The 20,423-nt window shown below is 39.9% G+C and overlaps 1 protein-coding gene across 1 annotated transcript; it reads left to right on the plus strand.

Annotated features, from left to right (window-relative positions):
- The first annotated feature begins 3,037 nt into the window (after window positions 1-3,037).
- Window positions 3,038-15,554, plus strand: rab33a (RAB33A, member RAS oncogene family). The gene is made up of 5 exons (XM_026186529.2): window positions 3,038-3,224; window positions 5,211-5,750; window positions 9,594-9,734; window positions 12,017-12,097; window positions 12,183-15,554. The coding sequence occupies exons 2-5, from the start codon at window positions 5,358-5,360 to the stop codon at window positions 12,405-12,407; spliced, it is 840 nt and encodes a 279-aa protein (XP_026042314.1). The 5' UTR covers window positions 3,038-3,224; window positions 5,211-5,357; the 3' UTR covers window positions 12,408-15,554.
- Window positions 15,555-20,423: the final 4,869 nt, after the last annotated feature.

Here is a 20,423-nt window from a genome sequence, read left to right on the forward strand (position 1 = left end):
CTATCAAAGACATGCGTTGTGGGAGTTGTGGGAGTCGCCAATCTGTGTGAGATTGATTATAGTCAGTTCAAGTGGGACTTAGTTGTTTGGAGACAGGTTTCATCCCACCAGAAAACCTGTGCAATTACCTTGCAGTCAAAAGTGGTCACATAGAGGTTGCAGGTGTTGCACGCTGATCCTCTTTATGACCATCTGACCACCATTACTACTTGCAGTTAGTGGGCAACCTCCACACATGCCATAGTCCAGCACTGGTTGGTTGTTATTTTTGGAGTCTGTGAAACTCTCTGAGTCCAGGATGAGCAGAGTAGATGTTTATGTCATCCTTGGGTTTGAGCCCAGACCTTCCCCGCCTCATTCTGACCATCAGTCATGTTCATCCCTTGCACTTCATACAGCACATTCAATTTAAATTCAATTCAATTCAATTTTATTTATGAAGCACCAAATCACAACAACAGCTGCTGAAAGGTGCTTTATATTATAAAGTAAAGATACAACAATAATACAAAGAACACAGAGAAAACCCCAACAATCGGAACAATCAGAACAATCAGCAAGTGTGGGCGATGGTGGGAAGAAAGGAAACTCCAGCAGAACCAGGCTCAGGGAGGGACGGTCATCTGCCATGACCAGTTTGGGGGTGAGAGGAGGAAACCAGCACAAAAAGAGCCAGAGACTAATAATAACCATTGATTAAATGCAGGGAGGTGTATAAACATATAATGAGTGAAAAAAGGTGACTGAAGAAGAAACAATCAGTGCATCACAGCAAGCACACAGCAGCCTGCACCTGCTGCAGTGTAACTAAGGGAGGATTCAGGACCACCTGATCCAGCTCTGTGTGCTTTATCAAAAAGGAAAGCCTAATCTTAAAAGCAGGGTGCAACACATGCATCCATATGACCTCTTACTCTTGACAATGGGGCTGGTGTGGCTTCTCACCAAGTATGTTTCATGACAAACACACACTCACTTTCACCTTGTTAAAGATGCAGCGCTTGATGACCGGTCATGATGAATGTTTGCTTTAACTTTTATTCTTATTTTTTCTCCCTTTTCCCCTCTTTTTTATAATGTCTTCTCTTTTCTTTTGTCTGTCAGCTCTGGCATTGTTGAACAGCACACGAATAAAATTTACAGTAAAAGAAATTAGAATAAACTGTCACAGAAGAGGAGCCTACACAGAGTTTATAGAGCTCCTTGTGGCAAAGCAAATGTATTTGGCATAATAGTGTATTCAGACCAGGAGAGGATGCCATGATAACAACCTCCACCTCATCAGCTTTTACTTAAAGGCAAGCTCAAGCACCCAGTCTCCTCCAGGTTGTCTGCCTCCTCAGGTTCCTTTATGTTAGTCCTATGAAAGTTATCACTCTCTCTGTTAACGTCTGTGTCTCCTGTTTACCAGTGTCTTCACCAGTTTGTCTGAAGGCCCGTTCTGGAACACTCCCCTCACTTACTGACCTGCTGGGTCACTTTTGTTATGGATTCAAATATTGGGGATGGATACAAGAGGAAAACCAAAATAACAACACTGGTCCGGCCGGGTTGAGTCAAACGATGATTTTAATGTAAACGCATGGGAGATGGACACCGTGCGCAGACAGCATGAGATCTCAAAATGGTGGAGCATTGATCAAACTCTTATAGCCTCTAGTGGCCCCCACCTAATCATAAAAGCCTAAACATTCACATTCTTTCTCTCACACGGCGCCTAGGCTACGACCTTGGCTCCCTGTTTATCTGCTCCTGCTGAGATGGGGCAGAAAACCTCTCCGGTATGTTCTGCTCTCTTCTAGTCAGACAAATAAGGCGATGACTTTCTACGAACAGTATTTTTTATAACTCAGCAGTATAATGCATCATAAAACAATATCATTCATTCACAATAAATCAGCAGTCTAATGTAATGCAAATCAGTTTAACAAATGTAATAGTTATCACCTTCTTCTAATTCAGGAGAATAATGCAAACTAAAACTACATAATAATTTACAATCTTTAATTAGGGGTCTAACATGGCATAGAATAATATTATAATCCCACACTCTCCAATGATCTCTTTACCTGTGGACGAACAAACCAGTGGCCTCCGCTTCTGAAAATAAAGCTTGATTTAGACTTCTGTGGAAAGAAATCTATGTCCTAACTGACATTGTAACCAGAAACTCCTTTAATTTCTACACTGCAACCTTCCACAACATTCAAGTCATCGTGGTAACCGTCGACCAGACGTGTAGTTACATTTCTCGAGGTGCATCAGGTTAAGTCAAAGGATGCAGCGTAGGGTTAAAATGGGATTAGTGTTATGGTGTCATTGATCTGACAGAGAATTATAAAATCACATGTAACTGTCACAGCTCAGAGTAAGCACTGCATTCACACTCACCCTCACTAACTGCGCTGCTCATGAGTGACACGACAAAACTTGAGGACATGGAGGACTGGAGTCCGGCTAAAGGCTGGTTGTGCCACCTAAAGACACATATAGGACAATAATGGTATGTGTAACAAAGCTTCAAGTTTGAACTTAATTTGATGCCATAGATGTGGAAACTGAGGCTGAAATTTCAAAGCTGCAGAGGACAGAATTTCACATGTATTAACTGTTATTTTCCTTCTTTTTTTTCCTCCTGAAGTTTTAGTGAGAGAGGAAAACAACTTAGACTGAGTAATCATAAAAAGTCATCTATGGATAACTACATGTTATTTTTGTAACACTGGGGTATTATTTTGTTTGTATACGTGTATCCAAATGTGTGCTATATTTCACTGGGCTCACTAGAATGTGAATGTCCCACTGAGCATCGCTTTCAGACAAACAGGCCTTTTTCTGAGGATGAAGGGGAGCTTTGTCAGACAGAAACGTTGGGATTGTTTGACACTGGGAGTGACTTTTTTTTTTTTTTTGCGTGTGTGCGTGTGCGTGTAAGAAAAGGATTATGTTTGTCTCTTTGAGAGAGAGAAAATGTGCACGTCTGTGAGGAAGAGACTGCGTCTGTGTCTTAACGGATTTGTTCAAACAGAGAGTTTGTCTGTGCAAGAAAAACAAGTGTTTGGTGATTCTGTCTGCATTTCAGTCTGATATCAGCAAACAGTGAGTGTGCATACACGTGAACAAGGCTGCGTGTTTCTCAGCTGTCACTTCTGCTGCGTTGAGTCAAGATGGAAACACAGCAGCTCAAACGTGCTGCAGCTTCTTGTACAGCATCGTTTCAGACGGTGAGTGAAACAGACTCTGTCTCTTCCTTCTGTTTCTTCGTTTCAAAGCATCAGCTGTTATGCATCAGACTTTTTTTTTTTATCTCAACTGCAACAAAAATAACTAAACTTTAAAATAATAATAATAATAATCCAGGAGACTGGGAGCTGAGGAAAACTTGTGCTGTGTACTGTGGCATGACTGGTTGGTCTACAACTTTGGTCCATGAAATGCTGTAAAATCTCCAGGATGATCGTTGCATTGACTTTGGACTCGATAAAACACAGTGGATGACAGCGGCTGGTGTGGCACCTCAAATTATCAGAGACTGCAGACACGTGACGACAGGTTTCAAACACCTTCTAAATTTCTAAATGAAATGCAAAGTTACTTTTCATGTGAAAAGAGGACCCTGGACCACTGAACAACAGTTCAGCTTATTCCCTGTAAGATGTTACTGATGTCGCTGTTTCAAGAGGGCTTTGTTTTAGGAATTTGCTGAAGAAATCTGTGCACGGTGGCTCTTGATGCACTGACACAGCCTCTGTCCACTCCCTGTGAAGCTCTCCAAAGTTCTTGAAACACCTTGACTCGACAATCCTGTGCTGTGGTCATCTTTGTTTCTTTTGCATCTTTTCCAACCCTGATTTTCCCTTCCTGCCAACTTTCAGTTCATATTCTTCAATTTAGCACTCTGTGAACAGCCAGTCCTGTCAGCAGTTACCTTCTGTGGCTAACTCCTCATGGAGTGTACTGACTGTCACCATCTGTGGCTGTGTTAACATGAATTGGAGTGCCTTAGAGAATCGCCTCATGACAATCTCATGTTGTGACAGCCTTCATTAGCATTAAGCTGTTTCACTCGCAGACAGAAAACTTTATGTTATCTTAAAACGGTTGTTCTCTGTATTGCTCTTTCTTTTTGTTCACTTAAATCGAGCGAGGAATCTGGGAACACTGCAATCCTTTGCATTATGAACTTCTTGGTTTATGGAATGTGACAGTGTGACAAGCCGATCAGCTCATGTGACGACAGACAGTGTGAGAAAATCTTTCACTTTCTTTCTCTGTTACACCCTGAAAGGAAATGCTTGAATTATAGAAAAACCTTCTGTTTACTTCAGTACTTTAAGTGCATCACATTTTAAACTGTAATCTTTATACTATCTTGAATCTAGAAGGAAGTAATTATGACTAATGACAGTGGATGAAAAACAAGCTAATAGAGAGTTCTGCTCATGAACTGTAAACACAAGGTGAACGTAAAGAGATGAACTGTTGACCATGACAAAGCCCTGTGGCCCTGGTGTAATTTATATTAACTTCCAATCCTAGTATTACAATATGATTACGTTATAAATAAATAATATCACAATAATTAGGTTTGACTATGACTAAATAGTGTTTCTAGTGATGTGTAGGTGCCCTGCTTGGCATGAGTCTTTTTTCACATGTCTTTATAACAGTTTGGGTATTTTTTAGGTACTCGACAGATTTCAGAAAGAAGAGATAAAATTAGAAGTCTGGAGGTGAGATTGCTCTTTGGGTCTGGTAACATGAGCTGGCTGAATTTAGGCTATCAGCTGATTATATTTAATGGCCTTTGTGGCATCAGTGTTACAATGTTTTGTGGTTATAATGATGCAGTTCAGTAAATTTAAATTTAAATATCCTATGTTTCTATAATATGGTGCATTAGTCATTACCACTCAGGGCTGCCGCTCCCCAAGCCTGGTTCTGAGGTTTCTTCCTTTTAAAGGAGTTTTCCCTCCCACTGTCACCAAAGCGCTTGTTCACAGGGGGTCATCTGATTGTTGGGGTTTTCTCTGTATTACTGTAGGGTCTTACATTGCAATATAAAGCACCATGAGGCAAGTGCTCATTTACAACTTTTTAAACTGCATTTCATTGAATTGTCAATATTTTTATTATTCATAAATTATTATTATTATTATTATTATTATTAGTCAATTGATTTTTTTTTATTGTATTCTTCTCCCTTTAAGGCCACAGTCAGCTGCTGAAAGGAGCATCGTTGGTATTGTTGCCTCCCTCGTCTCCTCCTTCTTTTCTCCTTTCCCCTCCCTTCTCCCGTCTATCAATCCTCTTCTCGACACACGCACCCCGATTTCCGCATCGCCTCCTCCGGTATAATGACCAACGATAGCCCGGAGGAGGAGACCCGAGCTCCGGGCGGCGGAGGAGGTGGTTGTGGAAGAGCAATCGGTAGAAAACACCGAGCGGATGACAATGTGACGATCCTAACATCATCCATGGATTTACACAGAGCCAGCCGGAGCCGAGCCAGCAGCAGCAGCAACGATGCCGCCCCGAGCATCACGTCCTCCGTGGATCTGAGCACCTCCTCCCTGGAGCTGAGCATCCAGACGCGGATCTTTAAGATCATCGTCATCGGGGACTCCAACGTGGGGAAGACCTGCCTCACCTTCCGCTTCACGGGGGGCAGCTTCCCCGATAAGACCGAGGCCACCATCGGCGTGGATTTCAGGGAGAAGGTGGTGGAGATCGAAGGGGAGACTATCAAGGTAACAGGCAGCAGAGGAGCTGGATGCTGATCAGTGGTGTTCCCTCACTCCTACACCCTTCCTCCTCCTCTCGGCTGAGCTGATCAGCTGCCAGTGGACACAAAGGGGGCCGTTTCTTTCATTTTATCCTCACACTCTCAAAGGATGGGCAACATTTTAGAATATCTCTGGAGAAATGTAACATTTAAAAAAACATATTTTTAGTACATTCTAAAGAACTACAACTCCCTTTTTTCTTTGCCGCCACATGCTCTGTAGTCAGTAACAGGCCACAGGAAGATAAAGGTAGCCTCTAATGAATTCTATTGTATGGCTCAGTAGGCTTTTTGTGGATTTCGAGTTTGAAACATAAACAGAAATGAATATATTTTTACAAATCTTACTATGAATGCAACATTTCTTAAGAGAATTTTAAAACTCTAAATGAAAAACAAAACATCAAAATCTGACTGTGGTGCTGCAGAATCTATAAATATGCGCTTGTCCACCTTCAGCACGTGCAAGCCATTCATTTACATGTATAATATAAAGCAGGTCTACAAGGTGATTGCAACAATTAAGCTGTTCAATCAACAAAAATAACCACATTCCCGTGTTTGCACGTGTGAGGCAAGCCCCTTAGCTGGGCTGTTATTGTAGTCACAAAGTAAAGACAGCAGCATTGTAAATGTAGGCCACACTGTCATGTGCCCTGATTGTGAAATTAAAATGTAATGACTTTGAAGATCATTTCTGGAGCAATGCGTACTGGCAGACGTAACAAAACCAACATCAGACCACAGTGTAAAAACAGGTTCAAGATTTTAGCATGAATATGAAAGGTTAATAATTTGCTTACTCATCTGGTTCGTCGTTTCTTTAACTGTGATTCCTGACTCACACCTTGGCTGGTCACTCAGACCAGACGCTGTGATGTCAGTGAAGCTTACCTTTGTGTGCTCCCCTCCCTGCTTTCTCTCAGTGGATTATTCTGTGTGCATACTCCAGGTTCCCCCAGTGCTGACTCACAAACACAGTTGCACAGTCGCATTACGTAGTATTAGGTCATTGTATCTGAATCATCCAAATGCTCCCCAGACACACCTGCCACACTGTACAGTCATTGTTGTGAGACTGTGAAAATATCTGCTTTCTTGTTGCTGCTCTCTGAGCTGGTTACTGCTGGTGGAGTACATGGAAATGGGACATTAAATTAAGATTAATCCTCATTGGTAATTAACTCCATTTGCATAAGCAGCTGTAAGAGGAGACAGCTATGACTCCCCCTAAAGATGGATCTATATGTCTTTAAAATACTTAAAGAGTGATCAAAACAGGCCCATCTATTGTTTTGTTTTTACATTCATTTTTCTGTTCAACTGGTAATCCCACTGATATTGACGAGCTCTATTTCAACAGAGACCTTGTCAAGATGGCAGCAGTTTCTGATTGGATAATTCAAAGACAGGAAGCTGCCAACATTTATCTTAAAGAAGATGCTGTAAAGAGAATTTGCCCTTCAGTGAGCCCCCCACAAGTTTGCCTTCAGCACCAGAGCCAAGATGTCAATGTAAAATCCTGCCTTTTTATGTAAAAGTGAACTCTTCCATTGCTGAAGTAAAAACTAGGCCATTCTGTAGAAGTGGGGAAAAAATGTTGTCATACAAGTCAAAATTTCACTTGTACCTTTGATATAAGAGACTAATATATCATTAAAATTCAGAGGATTAAGTACAGAGGGATTAAACTGTGCAGCTCCCATGCTTTCTATTCCTCTGGCTGGTAAATATAAGTAAAATACAAATTTACAACTTCAAACGGCATAAACCTGCGTAGGACTATAAAAAGAAAAGCAGACTGATGTGTCAAAATAATGTCATTGATTCTCACGAGGGCATGAGATAACCTGAAAAAATATGTTTCGTAGCTTTTGACGCTTATTTCAAATTGATGAAAACAATGCTATTTACATATTCAGCGTTTCTTTTTAAACTGACGTTCCCTCTGAGTGCATACATAATGCCGTATCTCTTATATTCACTTTCATAATGTCCATTTGTAATCAGTTTAAATAGGATGCAATTTTCTCAACTTATCAAATCAAGAGGGCCACGCGTTCGAAACGCTGAGCTTTGATGTTATGGTTGGCTCTGATGCAGTGTTCTGCCTCTAATGATAAATAGCTGCGCTAGTCCTTTCAAATGGTAATAGCAGATAATTCTCTGGCCCTTTTTACACTGCAGGCCTGTGCTAAGTGTTGGGAGAACTCCCTGCTGATATACAAAGTGCTACTGATCAGACAGAAAAAAAACAAAACCGTTTTTGTGCATTAGTGAAAATAAATTCTGACCTCCGATTCAATCTAATAGCCTTAGTAAGGCTAAATCTGAAATCAGTAATTATTAAAAATTACTTCATTAAGCAGTGGTATGGTACAGTGCTGGGGCTAAATACTTCTCTTTTGCTCCCCTGTTGACTGGGGGTAGTGAACAACATTCTAAACATTTGATGAACTTGGCTAACCAGCTTGAATACCCTAATTTTGTTTGAAAACATAATATGTTAAAGAACACTTAATGATTTGATCAATTCTCTTTTGAAGCCTCAAATTTGGTATATTGGCAGCAGATATTTTATATTTTTGAAATCTATCATAATCATTTTGTTTATGATATTCTAGTTCTAGCTGGAACTAGAATAGTTTTCAGCTAATGCTAGCACTAACATAGCATTCTAGCTAGTCTAGCTAGCTCACATGGTTAGAAAGGTAAAGGATGCTAATTTTGGTAAAAGTTTAAAATGAATAGAAGAAATAAAGAAATAAACAAACTGGAAAAATAAAGAGCTGACTCATTGGAGTGTCTTTAAGTACAAACGTAGTACAAAAGTTAGACATAGCTACTGTGACTTCATGTTGTTGTTTGCTGTCTCATTGTTTGCAGTCTCATTTTAAAGCCTTGAGCATTTTCAAACAAAACCAAGGTGGGTCTTACTACGAAAATGCGTGCTCATTTATTCCTGCATACCTCAGGTAATACTCCACTTTGAAGGATAGTATGAACAGGATTTACAAAACAGACTTCATTTTTTATTCAATATGACTCAAACAAGTCACTGAGCCCATAAAGTCTTCAAGATAGTGTTTACAGAAAGCTGTTTTCTGTAGACGTCTATAGGTCTAGGTAATAGTGGGTGAAGTCTTGCATTTTAACATATATACACTTATTATGGAAAAGTAATTGCGCTAAAGAGAATAAAACCATATTTTGTACTTAATTATGTAATTATGCTTATGTCTGCTGTAAAGCTGGACATTTAAATCTAGTCTTGACACACCTGTGGAGCCAGCAGGAAGTGTTTGTTTTGATGAAATGCAGATTCTGGGCTTTTCGAGTTTTGTTTTTCAAGGCCCAGAGATTGACACTTGCTTCTAACCCACATTACATTATTTTAGGATACATACTGTAGATATTGGCTGAACCTGCTGTTAATGATCAAGCAGAAAAACGCACTGTACTGTAGAACCATGCTCTCCTGAGACCCTGTAGCTAGGAATATATTTGCACTGTTTCCTGCTCACGTGGCAATGTTCTGATTTGCAAAGTTGCAAGCTTAGACAACTCATTGCAGCCTAATTCATATTCATTGTTATTTCATTTGTACAATTTTATCTCAAGTAATTGTATGCAACAAAAAAGCTGTTGCTGTTACTTCTGATATTAAAATTGTCTTATATTTCATGATCTGCTGGATATTCTAAGAGAATACCATTTATATTTTCCACTTCTGTCAGTGCTGTCTCTATGTGTAATGATCGGTTGTCTCTGTAATTTGTATATAAACCTAAGTCGTCTGTCTCTACAGGTGCAGGTATGGGACACAGCAGGCCAGGAGCGCTTTCGTAAATCCATGGTGGAGCACTACTACCGCAATGTTCATGCTGTGGTCTTTGTATATGATGTTACCAAGATGGCTTCCTTCCGCAACCTACAGACTTGGATAGAGGTTGGCATTACATTGTAAAAATCACTTGTCAGTGAACAACAGAGGAGGCTGACTTACAGCCGCTATGTAATGATCCCCCTTTGGTACCATAAGGACTCTGAGCATTGTTCAGTGTTCCCTCCTACCCCCAAGACTGTTTATTAGTCACCGTTTGACACTGTGCTGTTTCCATCACCAGATGTGGTTTGGTGCTGTCAGAGTCTGGTGCTGTTTGGACTCTGGAGTTTGACGACACAGGAGGCAGATGAATCCAAAAATGCGTACTTTTACCAGCCATTCACCAAATCTGAAAAGGGAAGAAGGAAAAAAACAAATGGGAAAGTCAAATCATGTGCAGTCAGATTTTCTACACAGCAGTTCTCTTTCTCTGAGTCTAAGTCTCAACTATTAATAACAATCAAGACTTGAACCAAGACATAAGTTGTAAAACTGAAATGCAACTACAGTCATCTGAAAGTAAACACAAGAATCAGTGATAACGTCACTAGAGATGGTCATCCAACCAATATCACATTTTTAAGACCAATATTTGATGATTTCAAAAGCCAGTATTCCATATGTCGGCCAATATTTTTCCCTCTTGACAATAAGTTGCAGAGCGCCCTCTAGTGGACAAACTATATACAATGTCAACACTCAACATGGTGGAAGGGTGTTTCTCCCTTCTCTTCTTTTTTCAGGTTTCCCTTAATTACCCATTATAAACAGTGCTTACTCAATGTGCACTACCACTGATTACACTGCACCTTAAATTGCACCTTACAGCTTATATATGTTTGTATCTTTTCTCTTTATTATTAGTAATTTTAATGTAAAAATCTACACAGCAAAATCTCCAGTGTTAAATTAACACTGGAGAGGGTATATATGGGTCCACACCTCTGAGTGTTAAATACAACACTGTTGAGTGTTAAATTAACACTTTTGACAGTGTTATATGTTTAAAAGTAACCTAGTCAGTTTTGAAGATTAACAATGGCTAACACTGAGCAGTGCTGATTTTCTAACACTGGAAAATAACTCAAAATGTTAGAAATATTCCAGTGTTAGAAAATCAGCACTGCTCAGTGTTAGCCATTGTTAATCTTCAAACCTGACTAAGTTACTTTTAAACATATAACACTGTCAAAAGTGTTAATTTAACACTCAACAGTGTTGTATTTAATACTCAGAGGTGTGGACTCATATAGACACTCTCCAGTGTTAATTTAACACTGGAGATTTTGCTGTGTGAAACCATAAAGCTGCACTTTCTTTTTGCCTTATAGTCTGGGGAGATCTGAAACAGTAGTAACAGTGACAATACAGATCTATGTTTACATGTGTGACAATGTTACAACTGCTGTTGTTATACACACTGGCCAAAATCATTTCAATGTGTAACAGCAAACTGACACTGCTATAATAATGTTCATTATTTGCACTACTGACAATGTGGCCCCTACTACCCCCGAACAAGGACAGTAAAATGAACCTAAGCTCCTGTTTAAGCTCATTTTGACTAGCATTTGCAGCCCTTTAAAGACTAATGTGGCAGTGGCATGGCGGCACTGCAAGTGTAAAATTCACACAAGTAGAGTAATTTTGTGGGATGTTGTAAAGACAAAGACATTTCTAAGTGTTAATACAAGCTCTGTTTAGCTCTGTGTCTCACTGGCACAGCTTCCAGGGTCTCCTCTCAGTGAAAGTGAGTCATGGTTAATGTGCAGTAACCTGTTTTCCTGCCACAGCAATTTGTTGGAATGTCTAAAATGGAAATAATTTATAGCCAACACTCCCTTTTTAATTTAGTGTAGTTCTGTCAGCATTTGCTAGAAAAAAAATTGTGGTTTTTTTTTTTATACACGATATTTATATCAGTGGTTTTGCATGACAGATGCTTTCCAGCTTGTTGTTATCCCTTCAGTACAGCTCACTGTGAAGTCCTGATATTCTAAGTATTATCAGTAGATATACTGTGGGTAATTTTTAGCAGCAGTAAAATAATTTGTAAATTATATATAATGTAATATCTTATTCAATATAATTTAATATATAAGGTTTTTTAATTACACGTGATTATTTATATATTATTCTATAGTGTCATTTATTTACACTGAATGGTGGGAACGGGGACTTCTCGCACATCCTGGCACCAGTGCGATGACATGGATGTATTTTAAATGTGAAAAAGTCCTTCTTTTGTTTTCACAGCCAAGAGACCAAATGTCTATGTTGTACTCTACATGGTTTTACAGACACACAGCCAAAGTTTATAAAGCGATATGCTTTTCACTTTCCAGGAGTGCAATGGTCATCGGGTGTCGGCATCAGTACCTCGAGTCCTGGTGGGGAACAAGTGCGACCTTGTGGACCAAATACAGGTTTGTGTGCGCCGCCGAGGATCGCAGCGTGACTTCAGGGTTTATTCATCATCCACTTAACAACCGATCACTTGTGCTTTCCCAGGTGCCCTCCAACATGGCGCTGAAGTTCGCCGACGCCCACAACATGCTGCTATTCGAGACGTCGGCAAAGGACCCGAGAGAAAGTCAGAACGTCAACTCGATCTTTATGTCCTTGGCCTGCCGTCTGAAGGCTCAGAAGTCTCTGCTCTACAGAGACGTGGAGAGAGAGGATGGGCGAGTGCGACTCACACAAGAGACTGAGACAAAGAGTACTTGTCCTTGTTGAGGAAAAGGAGGAGCGGGAGGAATAATGGAAGGGAGGAGAGAAGAGTTTCTCTACATTTGAAGAAGGAAGAGGAAAAGGGATGATAGGGCGAAAGACAAGAGTCGTTTAAATTTGTAGTTTAGGAGAAGGATGGGGGTGTTAAAGCTGACACTACGAGGTGGACGGTAGAGGGGCTTAAAGCTTGTGCAAAGGACTGAAAAATCACCAACATCCTGGGAGTGATGCATCTGTTAACAATTCAGAAATAAGATGAAGCTGCCTTTTCAACTACAGTATAGTTTAGAAATTCTTCCACTTATTTGCACATATATACACAATCTGAGTAATCTGAAACCAGCCCTAGCTCGGTGTTTTCTAAGGTCATTATTAACCGCAGCAGCTTATTTTACTGGCGGTTTTTTGCTGTCAGAGCTTCATATTTGTCACATTTCACCCTTGTTGTGATTGCACCATTTCTACCGCCTTAAAAGCTAAACAGCTGGCTCTAAATTAGTTTTAATGACCCGAGGCAAAAACAGCAAAGATGTTTCAAGGATTTGAAAAAGCATTCAACAGATTCTTCTTTTGTTGAGAAATATTAGACTTTTATCGTCTCCCCCCTCCTTACATTTATGTTGCCTGATATCAAAAGCCCTCAAATGAAGGACTTAAAATCATTGTGAGATTTAAATGAATGGAGAAGATGACAGATTGCAGGATCTACAGAGGAAGACCTGACGAGAAGGTTTCCTGCAAATGGGCCAAATATAGGTTGCCAGAGAGCATGTCAGCTATTGATTTAGAAGCTGTGAGATCCTTTTACCCTTATGCAGGTGAAAGGCACTCTCCTACAAAGGGGAGGCAAGGCTCTTGTTTCTCATCCACTCCTCATGTAAATGTATCTTCTCCATGTTGTCCCAGTGGCCTAAGCCAGCTTTGCCACTGGATGTAAATTCAAAAACATCAAGTCTTTAAAATAGCTGCCTGGCTCTCTCCTGTTATGCAGCATCAATGCTCTAATAGGTATTTTTCAAGCTAGAGGCCTTCTAGCTGCCTTAGATGAAGCTTCACTGCCTCCAGTCTCTGAAAATGCAGGAGAGAAAACTGTGAACCCTGTGTAGGTGATGGAGAGGCCTTTGTGCTGCTGAACCCTTAAGCCTGGATTATTCGAGTCACTGGTGAAACTGGCAGCGTGAGACACTGTAGAAAGCCATATTTAATATTTCCTGCACACAGAGAGGCAGCTTGCTTTGCACCGAGGAAGCTCCCATGTAGGCTGTGGGTGAAGGAACACACTGTACATAAATCAGTGTTTAAGCAATGAAGCCTCTGTGTCACAAGAAACCATCCAACATCCCAACTGTGATGTATGTCAGTTTGATATAGTAGCACACTTAGCATATTTTACCACTGTAGCCTACTCTTGTGTGATTCTATTAATGTATCTGGATGCCATATGTAGAAAAATCAGATCAGCGAGCATTTAAGAGCGGCGTTCCCTCCAAGCTGCCAGTCTGATGTCCTGATTAAATTATTCACAGACTGAATCTGAACACTGTGCAAATCCAGAGAGCTTCTGCCTGAGGTGTGCCATGTTTTGGTGATCTTTCATACAGATTTTACGAACGGTGCAAAAGTCTTCAGCCACAAATAGTTATAAAATAGTCCTAGTCATTTCATAGCAATAAAATAAAGTGCTATTTCAGCATGGTGTGCAGTCTGCCCTTAAAAAATATGAGGCAAATGGATGAATAGAGGACAGGAGAAGTGGCAGGCCTTAAAAGCTCTACAGCAGATATCTGAAAGTCATTTGCTTAAGAAATAGGCAAAATCGACCAAAGACCCAACACAGGATTTTCAGTTGATCCACTGACTGTTTGCCAAAGCCTCATCAGAAATGGTTTCAGTGGAAAGGCAGCTGTCAAGAAGCTTCCTAAAGAAAGGAAACAGGGACTAAAATGTGCCAAATTACACAAAAGCTGTAATAAAAATCAGTAGAGACAGGTCTTATTGACCAATGAATCCAAATGTAACATTTCTGGTGTAACTCACTGTCAGCAGGCACAGCGGAGGCCAGGAGAAATGGGCCCACCGTGCAAGACCATCTGGAAAACGCTGCTTGGCAACTGACCTTTTCATGTTTGAGCATGACAATGATCCAAACACACTGTCAATGCCATAAAATTAGAAATGATTAGAAAAACACACAGTCGTGGATTGGCCTCCCCAGAGCCCAGACTTCAACATTCCTGAAGCAGTGTGGGATCATCTTAGTTAATGTATTTCCGTGTATGTGTGCACCTTTCAAGAAATTGCTACACCCATATTCCTACCAAAATATTAAAAAATGAGGGCCGGCTCAAGACTTTTGCACAGTTCTAACAGCAGGATCGAACAGCTGTCACAAGTGAATCAAATGACATTACTGTAAAACATCAGGAAGAGCTCTGTTCATTCTCCTTATATGGGCTAATCTGTGACTTCTTTTGTTTGTTTGTTTATTTGTTTTTAATCTCCATAAATGGCATCCACAGGTGCGCCTCAGCCACAGCTGGGGAAACCACTACGTTCAGGATTGATGGAGCGGTATCCCAGGACATAAAATGTAAAATGAATTGTTCACCCTTTAAATTTTAATACATTAACATCGACAGCTTTGTCCATCAGTGGGTTTGACTGTCAATTGGATTGACTGAACTAGACTAATGAGCAGAAAAACACATTGTGGAAAAAAGAAAAATGTGTCTGCATTTCTGTTAACATGGTTTCAAATGAATAGAAAAGGAAATGAAGCTATAGTTAGGTTGTTTTCACTGTCATCAACCAAACATATATATCACTGTTTATGAAATTATTCAGCAGTTTATGTCATTTACTAGAAAATGTAACATCGCTTAACAAACGTGCAGATTTAACCATTTAAAACTGCAAAATGTGCATTTTTCCAGGTCGAAGAGTTGCAAATATATGCTTGCGTTCCCTTTTCTCTATATCTCCAGTGTGTTTTCTAATATATTTGTACTTTTTTGCAGTTGATTTGTGTCATTTGTAATAACCCATGTTTGCTCTTGAAGGGTTGCCTTTGCATTTTGATATTTAGTCTGGTATTATTGTTTATCTGCAAAACGTCTGTATGTGGAAAATAATAAATATCGAATTCACTTTGAAGCATATATCATTCATATATATCCATAAGAACACACAAACATCGATGGACAGCTTGAACAAGCCAAAATTAAACAAGTTAGTTTATCATCACAGTTCATTATTTGATTTACTGTTTTAAGTGAATTAGGTTCTTTTTTTTTCTTTTTTTTTTAGAAAACATGTTTTTGTTATCTTTTAAATCCTTAAGAAGCTGTATTAGCTTTAGCATCATGGTCAAATGAATGTGGTCTTTCTTCGCTTAAGAACTAAAGTAAAGTTAGCTGCAGTCCTACAGAGTATCAGGATATTGGTTTTATACATTACCTACTTGCAGTGCTAACACAACTTAGCCTGTGGTAGCTTAAATCAAAGCGCTAGCTTATTTGCTAGCTAGCCAGCTCATTATTAGCTAAACTCTCACTAATTTAAAGAATATTTTAATGATTTTTTAATATTTAGGATTTCTCTGGTTTTATACAATAATACAAATTGTTATTTCGCTTTATTATCTAAAACAGCATTTGTCTTTGGTACTATCTACTATCTACAGCAGTGGTCCCCAACCTTTTTTGGGCCATGGACGGTTTGTGTCCGACAATATTTTCACGGACTGGTCTTTAAGGTGTCACGGATAAATACAACAAAATAAAACCAGTGCCGGTGTTGTGCCAAAAAGTGATTGCCTGCCAAAAACTGATTTCCAATGTTTCCGTGTGTTTTTTATGTGTAATATCGTTATGTATGTTGCTAAATAGACTTTGGTGAATGGGTATTACAAATGGGTTGTATATAAAATTTAAAAATTACCTGTTTCTCAAGTATCTTTGTAACTGTGTTATTGTACTTACATTATAATCAATCAGCTCCCTTTTGTCCACTTAAAATATCTTTACAGAACTATTTTTGCCTTTGTTGCAATTTCAGCTGTCCTCTTGGCCAGATTACGCTTAAAAGAGAATATTTTAAAGTCAACAATAATTTTTTTAACTGCATAAATAAAGCATACATAAAGGCCACTGCCAAAAACTGATTGCGGCTTCTACCTTGCTACAGGAATGTTGTTTGTTGCTCAAGATGATGTGATATCATTTATGAGGGATACATTTGACATATGTTTCACATATTATAGACCAACAAGTTATTTATAGCAGTTTAAATACAAGCAATCAGTTTTTGGCAAATACCAGAAATCAGTTTTTAACAGACAATCACTTTTTGGCACAACACCAGTACCAAAAACACACGCAAAAAGGCCCAGGGAAACTGAGTTAACAATAATAAACGATAAAAACCCTGAAAACCATAAATTTCACACCTGAGCCTCAACTCCTGCTGCCGGGTAACAAACAACTCCGGTCCGTGACCCGGGGGATGGGAACTGCTGATCTACAGCATCTTTGACTGACACAAGGTCAAATCAGACCTGGGGACTCAAATCCATGTTTCTTCCATCTGTTCTTCTGTCATTCTACATAGTGTGGAGGCTAAAGCCTATCCCAGTTGCAACAGGGCAAGAGGAGAGGTACACCCTGGACAGGGCTAATTCAATTTCTTTACACCCACTGGAGCTCAGTGTAAGTTAATAGAAGTCAGCGTTCCTTGTTTGATGACTCTTCAGATGGATGTTGCTGACAGGGATTCGAATGCAATGCACCCCATTTAATCAATACTACAAAAACGTCAGACTAAAACCGAGAATAATGAATCGCTCTTTTTGAAAAAGCCTGCCTGAAGAGTCATGTTGGCTGATTTTATGGTATTGTAATTTTGTTAGATCCTGTAAATCTGTGGTGACTTTTGTTTTTGCCTGTCAGTTAACTCTGCTTTTTGGACTGTGTGTGATTCTCCTCTTCTGTTCATATGTTTCATATGTAACACTGTATTGTTACAATCTCACCAAGAAACTTACGATAAAACTGCTGAAGAAGCATCGCTTGACTCTGAACCTTTTTCGTATCACTGCCCTTGAATTGGTTGCTTTAAAAACAGTGATCAGATATGCAAACACTCGCAGTCAGCTGCAACCTTTGGTGACTTTGATGCATCAAGACCATGATGAAAAGGCAATAAGATACAGTCAGTCTCTTATCAGTCTATTTTTGCTAATATGTTGATGAACTCTCAGCAAAAATTCACATTAGGCATTAATTCACATTAATTACTTACATTCAGAGTCCAGTCAGACCTTCATTTTTGAGACCTAATTTCAAAAATTAATCTGCAAAAAGTGAGGTAGTTGCTGCAAAACAGATATTTAAATGCAAAATGACAGGAGTGCTTGGCAACCATGCTTTTGCACACAGATATAACCAGAATACAACTACGTTAGCTGAGCTGCATCGCAGACAGTTTACACTCATCAGTCCAAACTGACTCCGACTGATTGCAAAGTGCTGCCAGTCTGTTTCCTTTGCAAGGAAGCTGTCGTCCTATTACTTTGTAGATTTTAACTTATGTGCCCGTGCCAACAGCATGGTGTCTTCAGTTTTCAGTGTTTCCCTCACACGCAGAACTCAGAATTTCACATCTGTTTATCCGTTCTCTTGCTCTCTGTCCTGTATCCTATTTCACCCTTCATGTGTGACCCTGTTTCTGCTGCACTCTCATTCTATTTCTGTCTTAATCTCGCTATAGATTATCCCTGTAAGTCACTCTATGGTCCTCTCATATGTCACTGTCAGCACTTCTTCATTTACCTCTGTGTGTAGTCTGTCTGCATCTTTCCCTTCTTTTTCTCTCCCTCTCTTAACATGTGGCCTGTTGCAGTTCCTTGTTTTTGCCTACAAAGTATAATTCTCAAGAAGGTCACATGTCCATAAATAGATGTAGCAGATGAGTGCTGCTGAGTGTTGAGAGAATGAGAGGTTTATAGAGGAAAAACATGAGGTTTTCACTGATCCTTAATACTGAATCTGCAGGCCTCTGTTTGAAGGAACATTAAAATATTTAAGAGGCTAAATCTGTACATTTATTCATGCCATGCCTTGCAGTTAAATGTAACAAACGTATTTAAGCATAAAAAGGCATGTGCCCTGACTTTATAACATAGTTATTATAGTTATGTTTTCGGTTTCCAGGCAAAACTATTTTGGAGTGGATGATGTGGTTTGGCATGTCAGCTTTCAAGAGACAGTCCTCAGAAACAACCAGCAGTAATGAGTAAGTCTGAGTCTAAATATATATTGTATATTACATTAGATTAGATTCATTGGATATTAATGGAACATTTAATGAGAACGCCTTGGTTGCTGTCCTAGGTTTTGAAATCTCTCATTTTAATTTCTTATTATATTAGATAGATATATAGATACTTTATTGACCTCATGGGGGAAATTATTGTTACAACAGTGTGATAAAGAATAAAAATAGTACAGTGTACAATAAACATCAAATAAACAACACATGAGGAGCCAAAGTTCTTTGCCTACCATTCTGGAATTGGGGTGGATGACGCTGTCATCTACCTGGTACACCGATCCCTCTCTCACTTAGAGCCGGCGGGGAGCACTGTGAGGATCATGTTTTTTGACTTCTCCAGTGCTTTCAACACCATCCAACCTGCACTACTGAGAGGGAAGCTGGAGGGAGCCGGAGTAGGCAAACAGCTGACTGCATGGACCATCAACTACCTTACCAACAGACCACAGTATGTGAGGCTCCATGACTGTGTGTCCGAGGTGGTAATCTGCAGCACGGGGGCACCACAGGGCACGGTTCTCTCACCTTTCCTGTTCAGCCTTTACACTTCAGACTTCTGTTATAATTCGGACGATTGCCATATACAGAAGTTCTCAGATGATACAGCCATCATTGGATGCATATCAGACGGGAATGATCAGGAATACAGGGGGGTCATCAGTGACTTTGCTGGCTGGTGTGGGACCAACGTACTCCAAATCAACGCCGGCAAGACAAAGGAGATGATCATAGACTTCAGGAGGAAGTCACCCCCTGCAACACCGGTGAACATCCAAGGGAAAGACATTGAGATAGTGGACTCTTATAAGTACCTGGGTGTTCACCTCAACAATAAACTGGACTGGACTACAAATACAGACGTCCTGTATAAGAAGGGCCAGAGCCGACTCCACCTGCTGAGGAGACTGAGGTCCTTCGGAGTCTGCAGGACTCTGTTAAGGACATTCTATGACACTGTGGTAGCATCTGCCCTTTTCTATGCAGTGGCCTGCTGGGGGAGTGGATGCATGGACAGGGACAGGAGCAGGATTGACAAACTGGTGCGGAGGTCTAGCTCCGTGCTGGGATGTCCCCTGGAGTCTGTGGAGGTGGTTGGTGAGGGAAGGATGTTAGTAAAGGTGACATCCATCATGAACAACCCACATCACCCACTGCATGAGTATGTGAGTGGGCTGAGCAGCTCCTTTAGTCAGAGACTGAAACACCCTCGCTACAGGAAGGAGCGCTTTCTCAGATCATTCATCCCAACAGCAGTTAGACTCTATAACTCCTCAATCACAATGTCATAAGTCACTGGACACTGTGAACATCCACTGTCACCACTTCATGCATAATGGACCTTCCATGTGTATAGACATGTGCAGGTATATATGTATGTATATGTATACATATGTATATTTAGTGTGTACGTGTGTGTGTGTACATGTCTATAAACAGGAATAGTAGTGGTACAATAGCTATATCAAGCTATATAGTTTATGTCTTCCATATTTCCAGCCATATCCATAATCACATACTGTGTATGCTACCATTGTATATGGTGTATTATCTTACTTTTTTTCATTGATTGTACTTATTGTATTTTTGTATTTCCTTCTGATATCTGTACCTGAGCTGAGGTGACGCAAAAATTTCCCCGTTGTGGGATCAATAAAGTCTTATCCTATCTCTTATCTTATCTTCTTTGCAACA

The sequence above is a fragment of the Astatotilapia calliptera genome, chromosome 2 (assembly GCF_964374335.1).
Source record: "Astatotilapia calliptera chromosome 2, fAstCal68.1, whole genome shotgun sequence".
NCBI lineage: Eukaryota > Metazoa > Chordata > Actinopteri > Cichliformes > Cichlidae > Astatotilapia > Astatotilapia calliptera.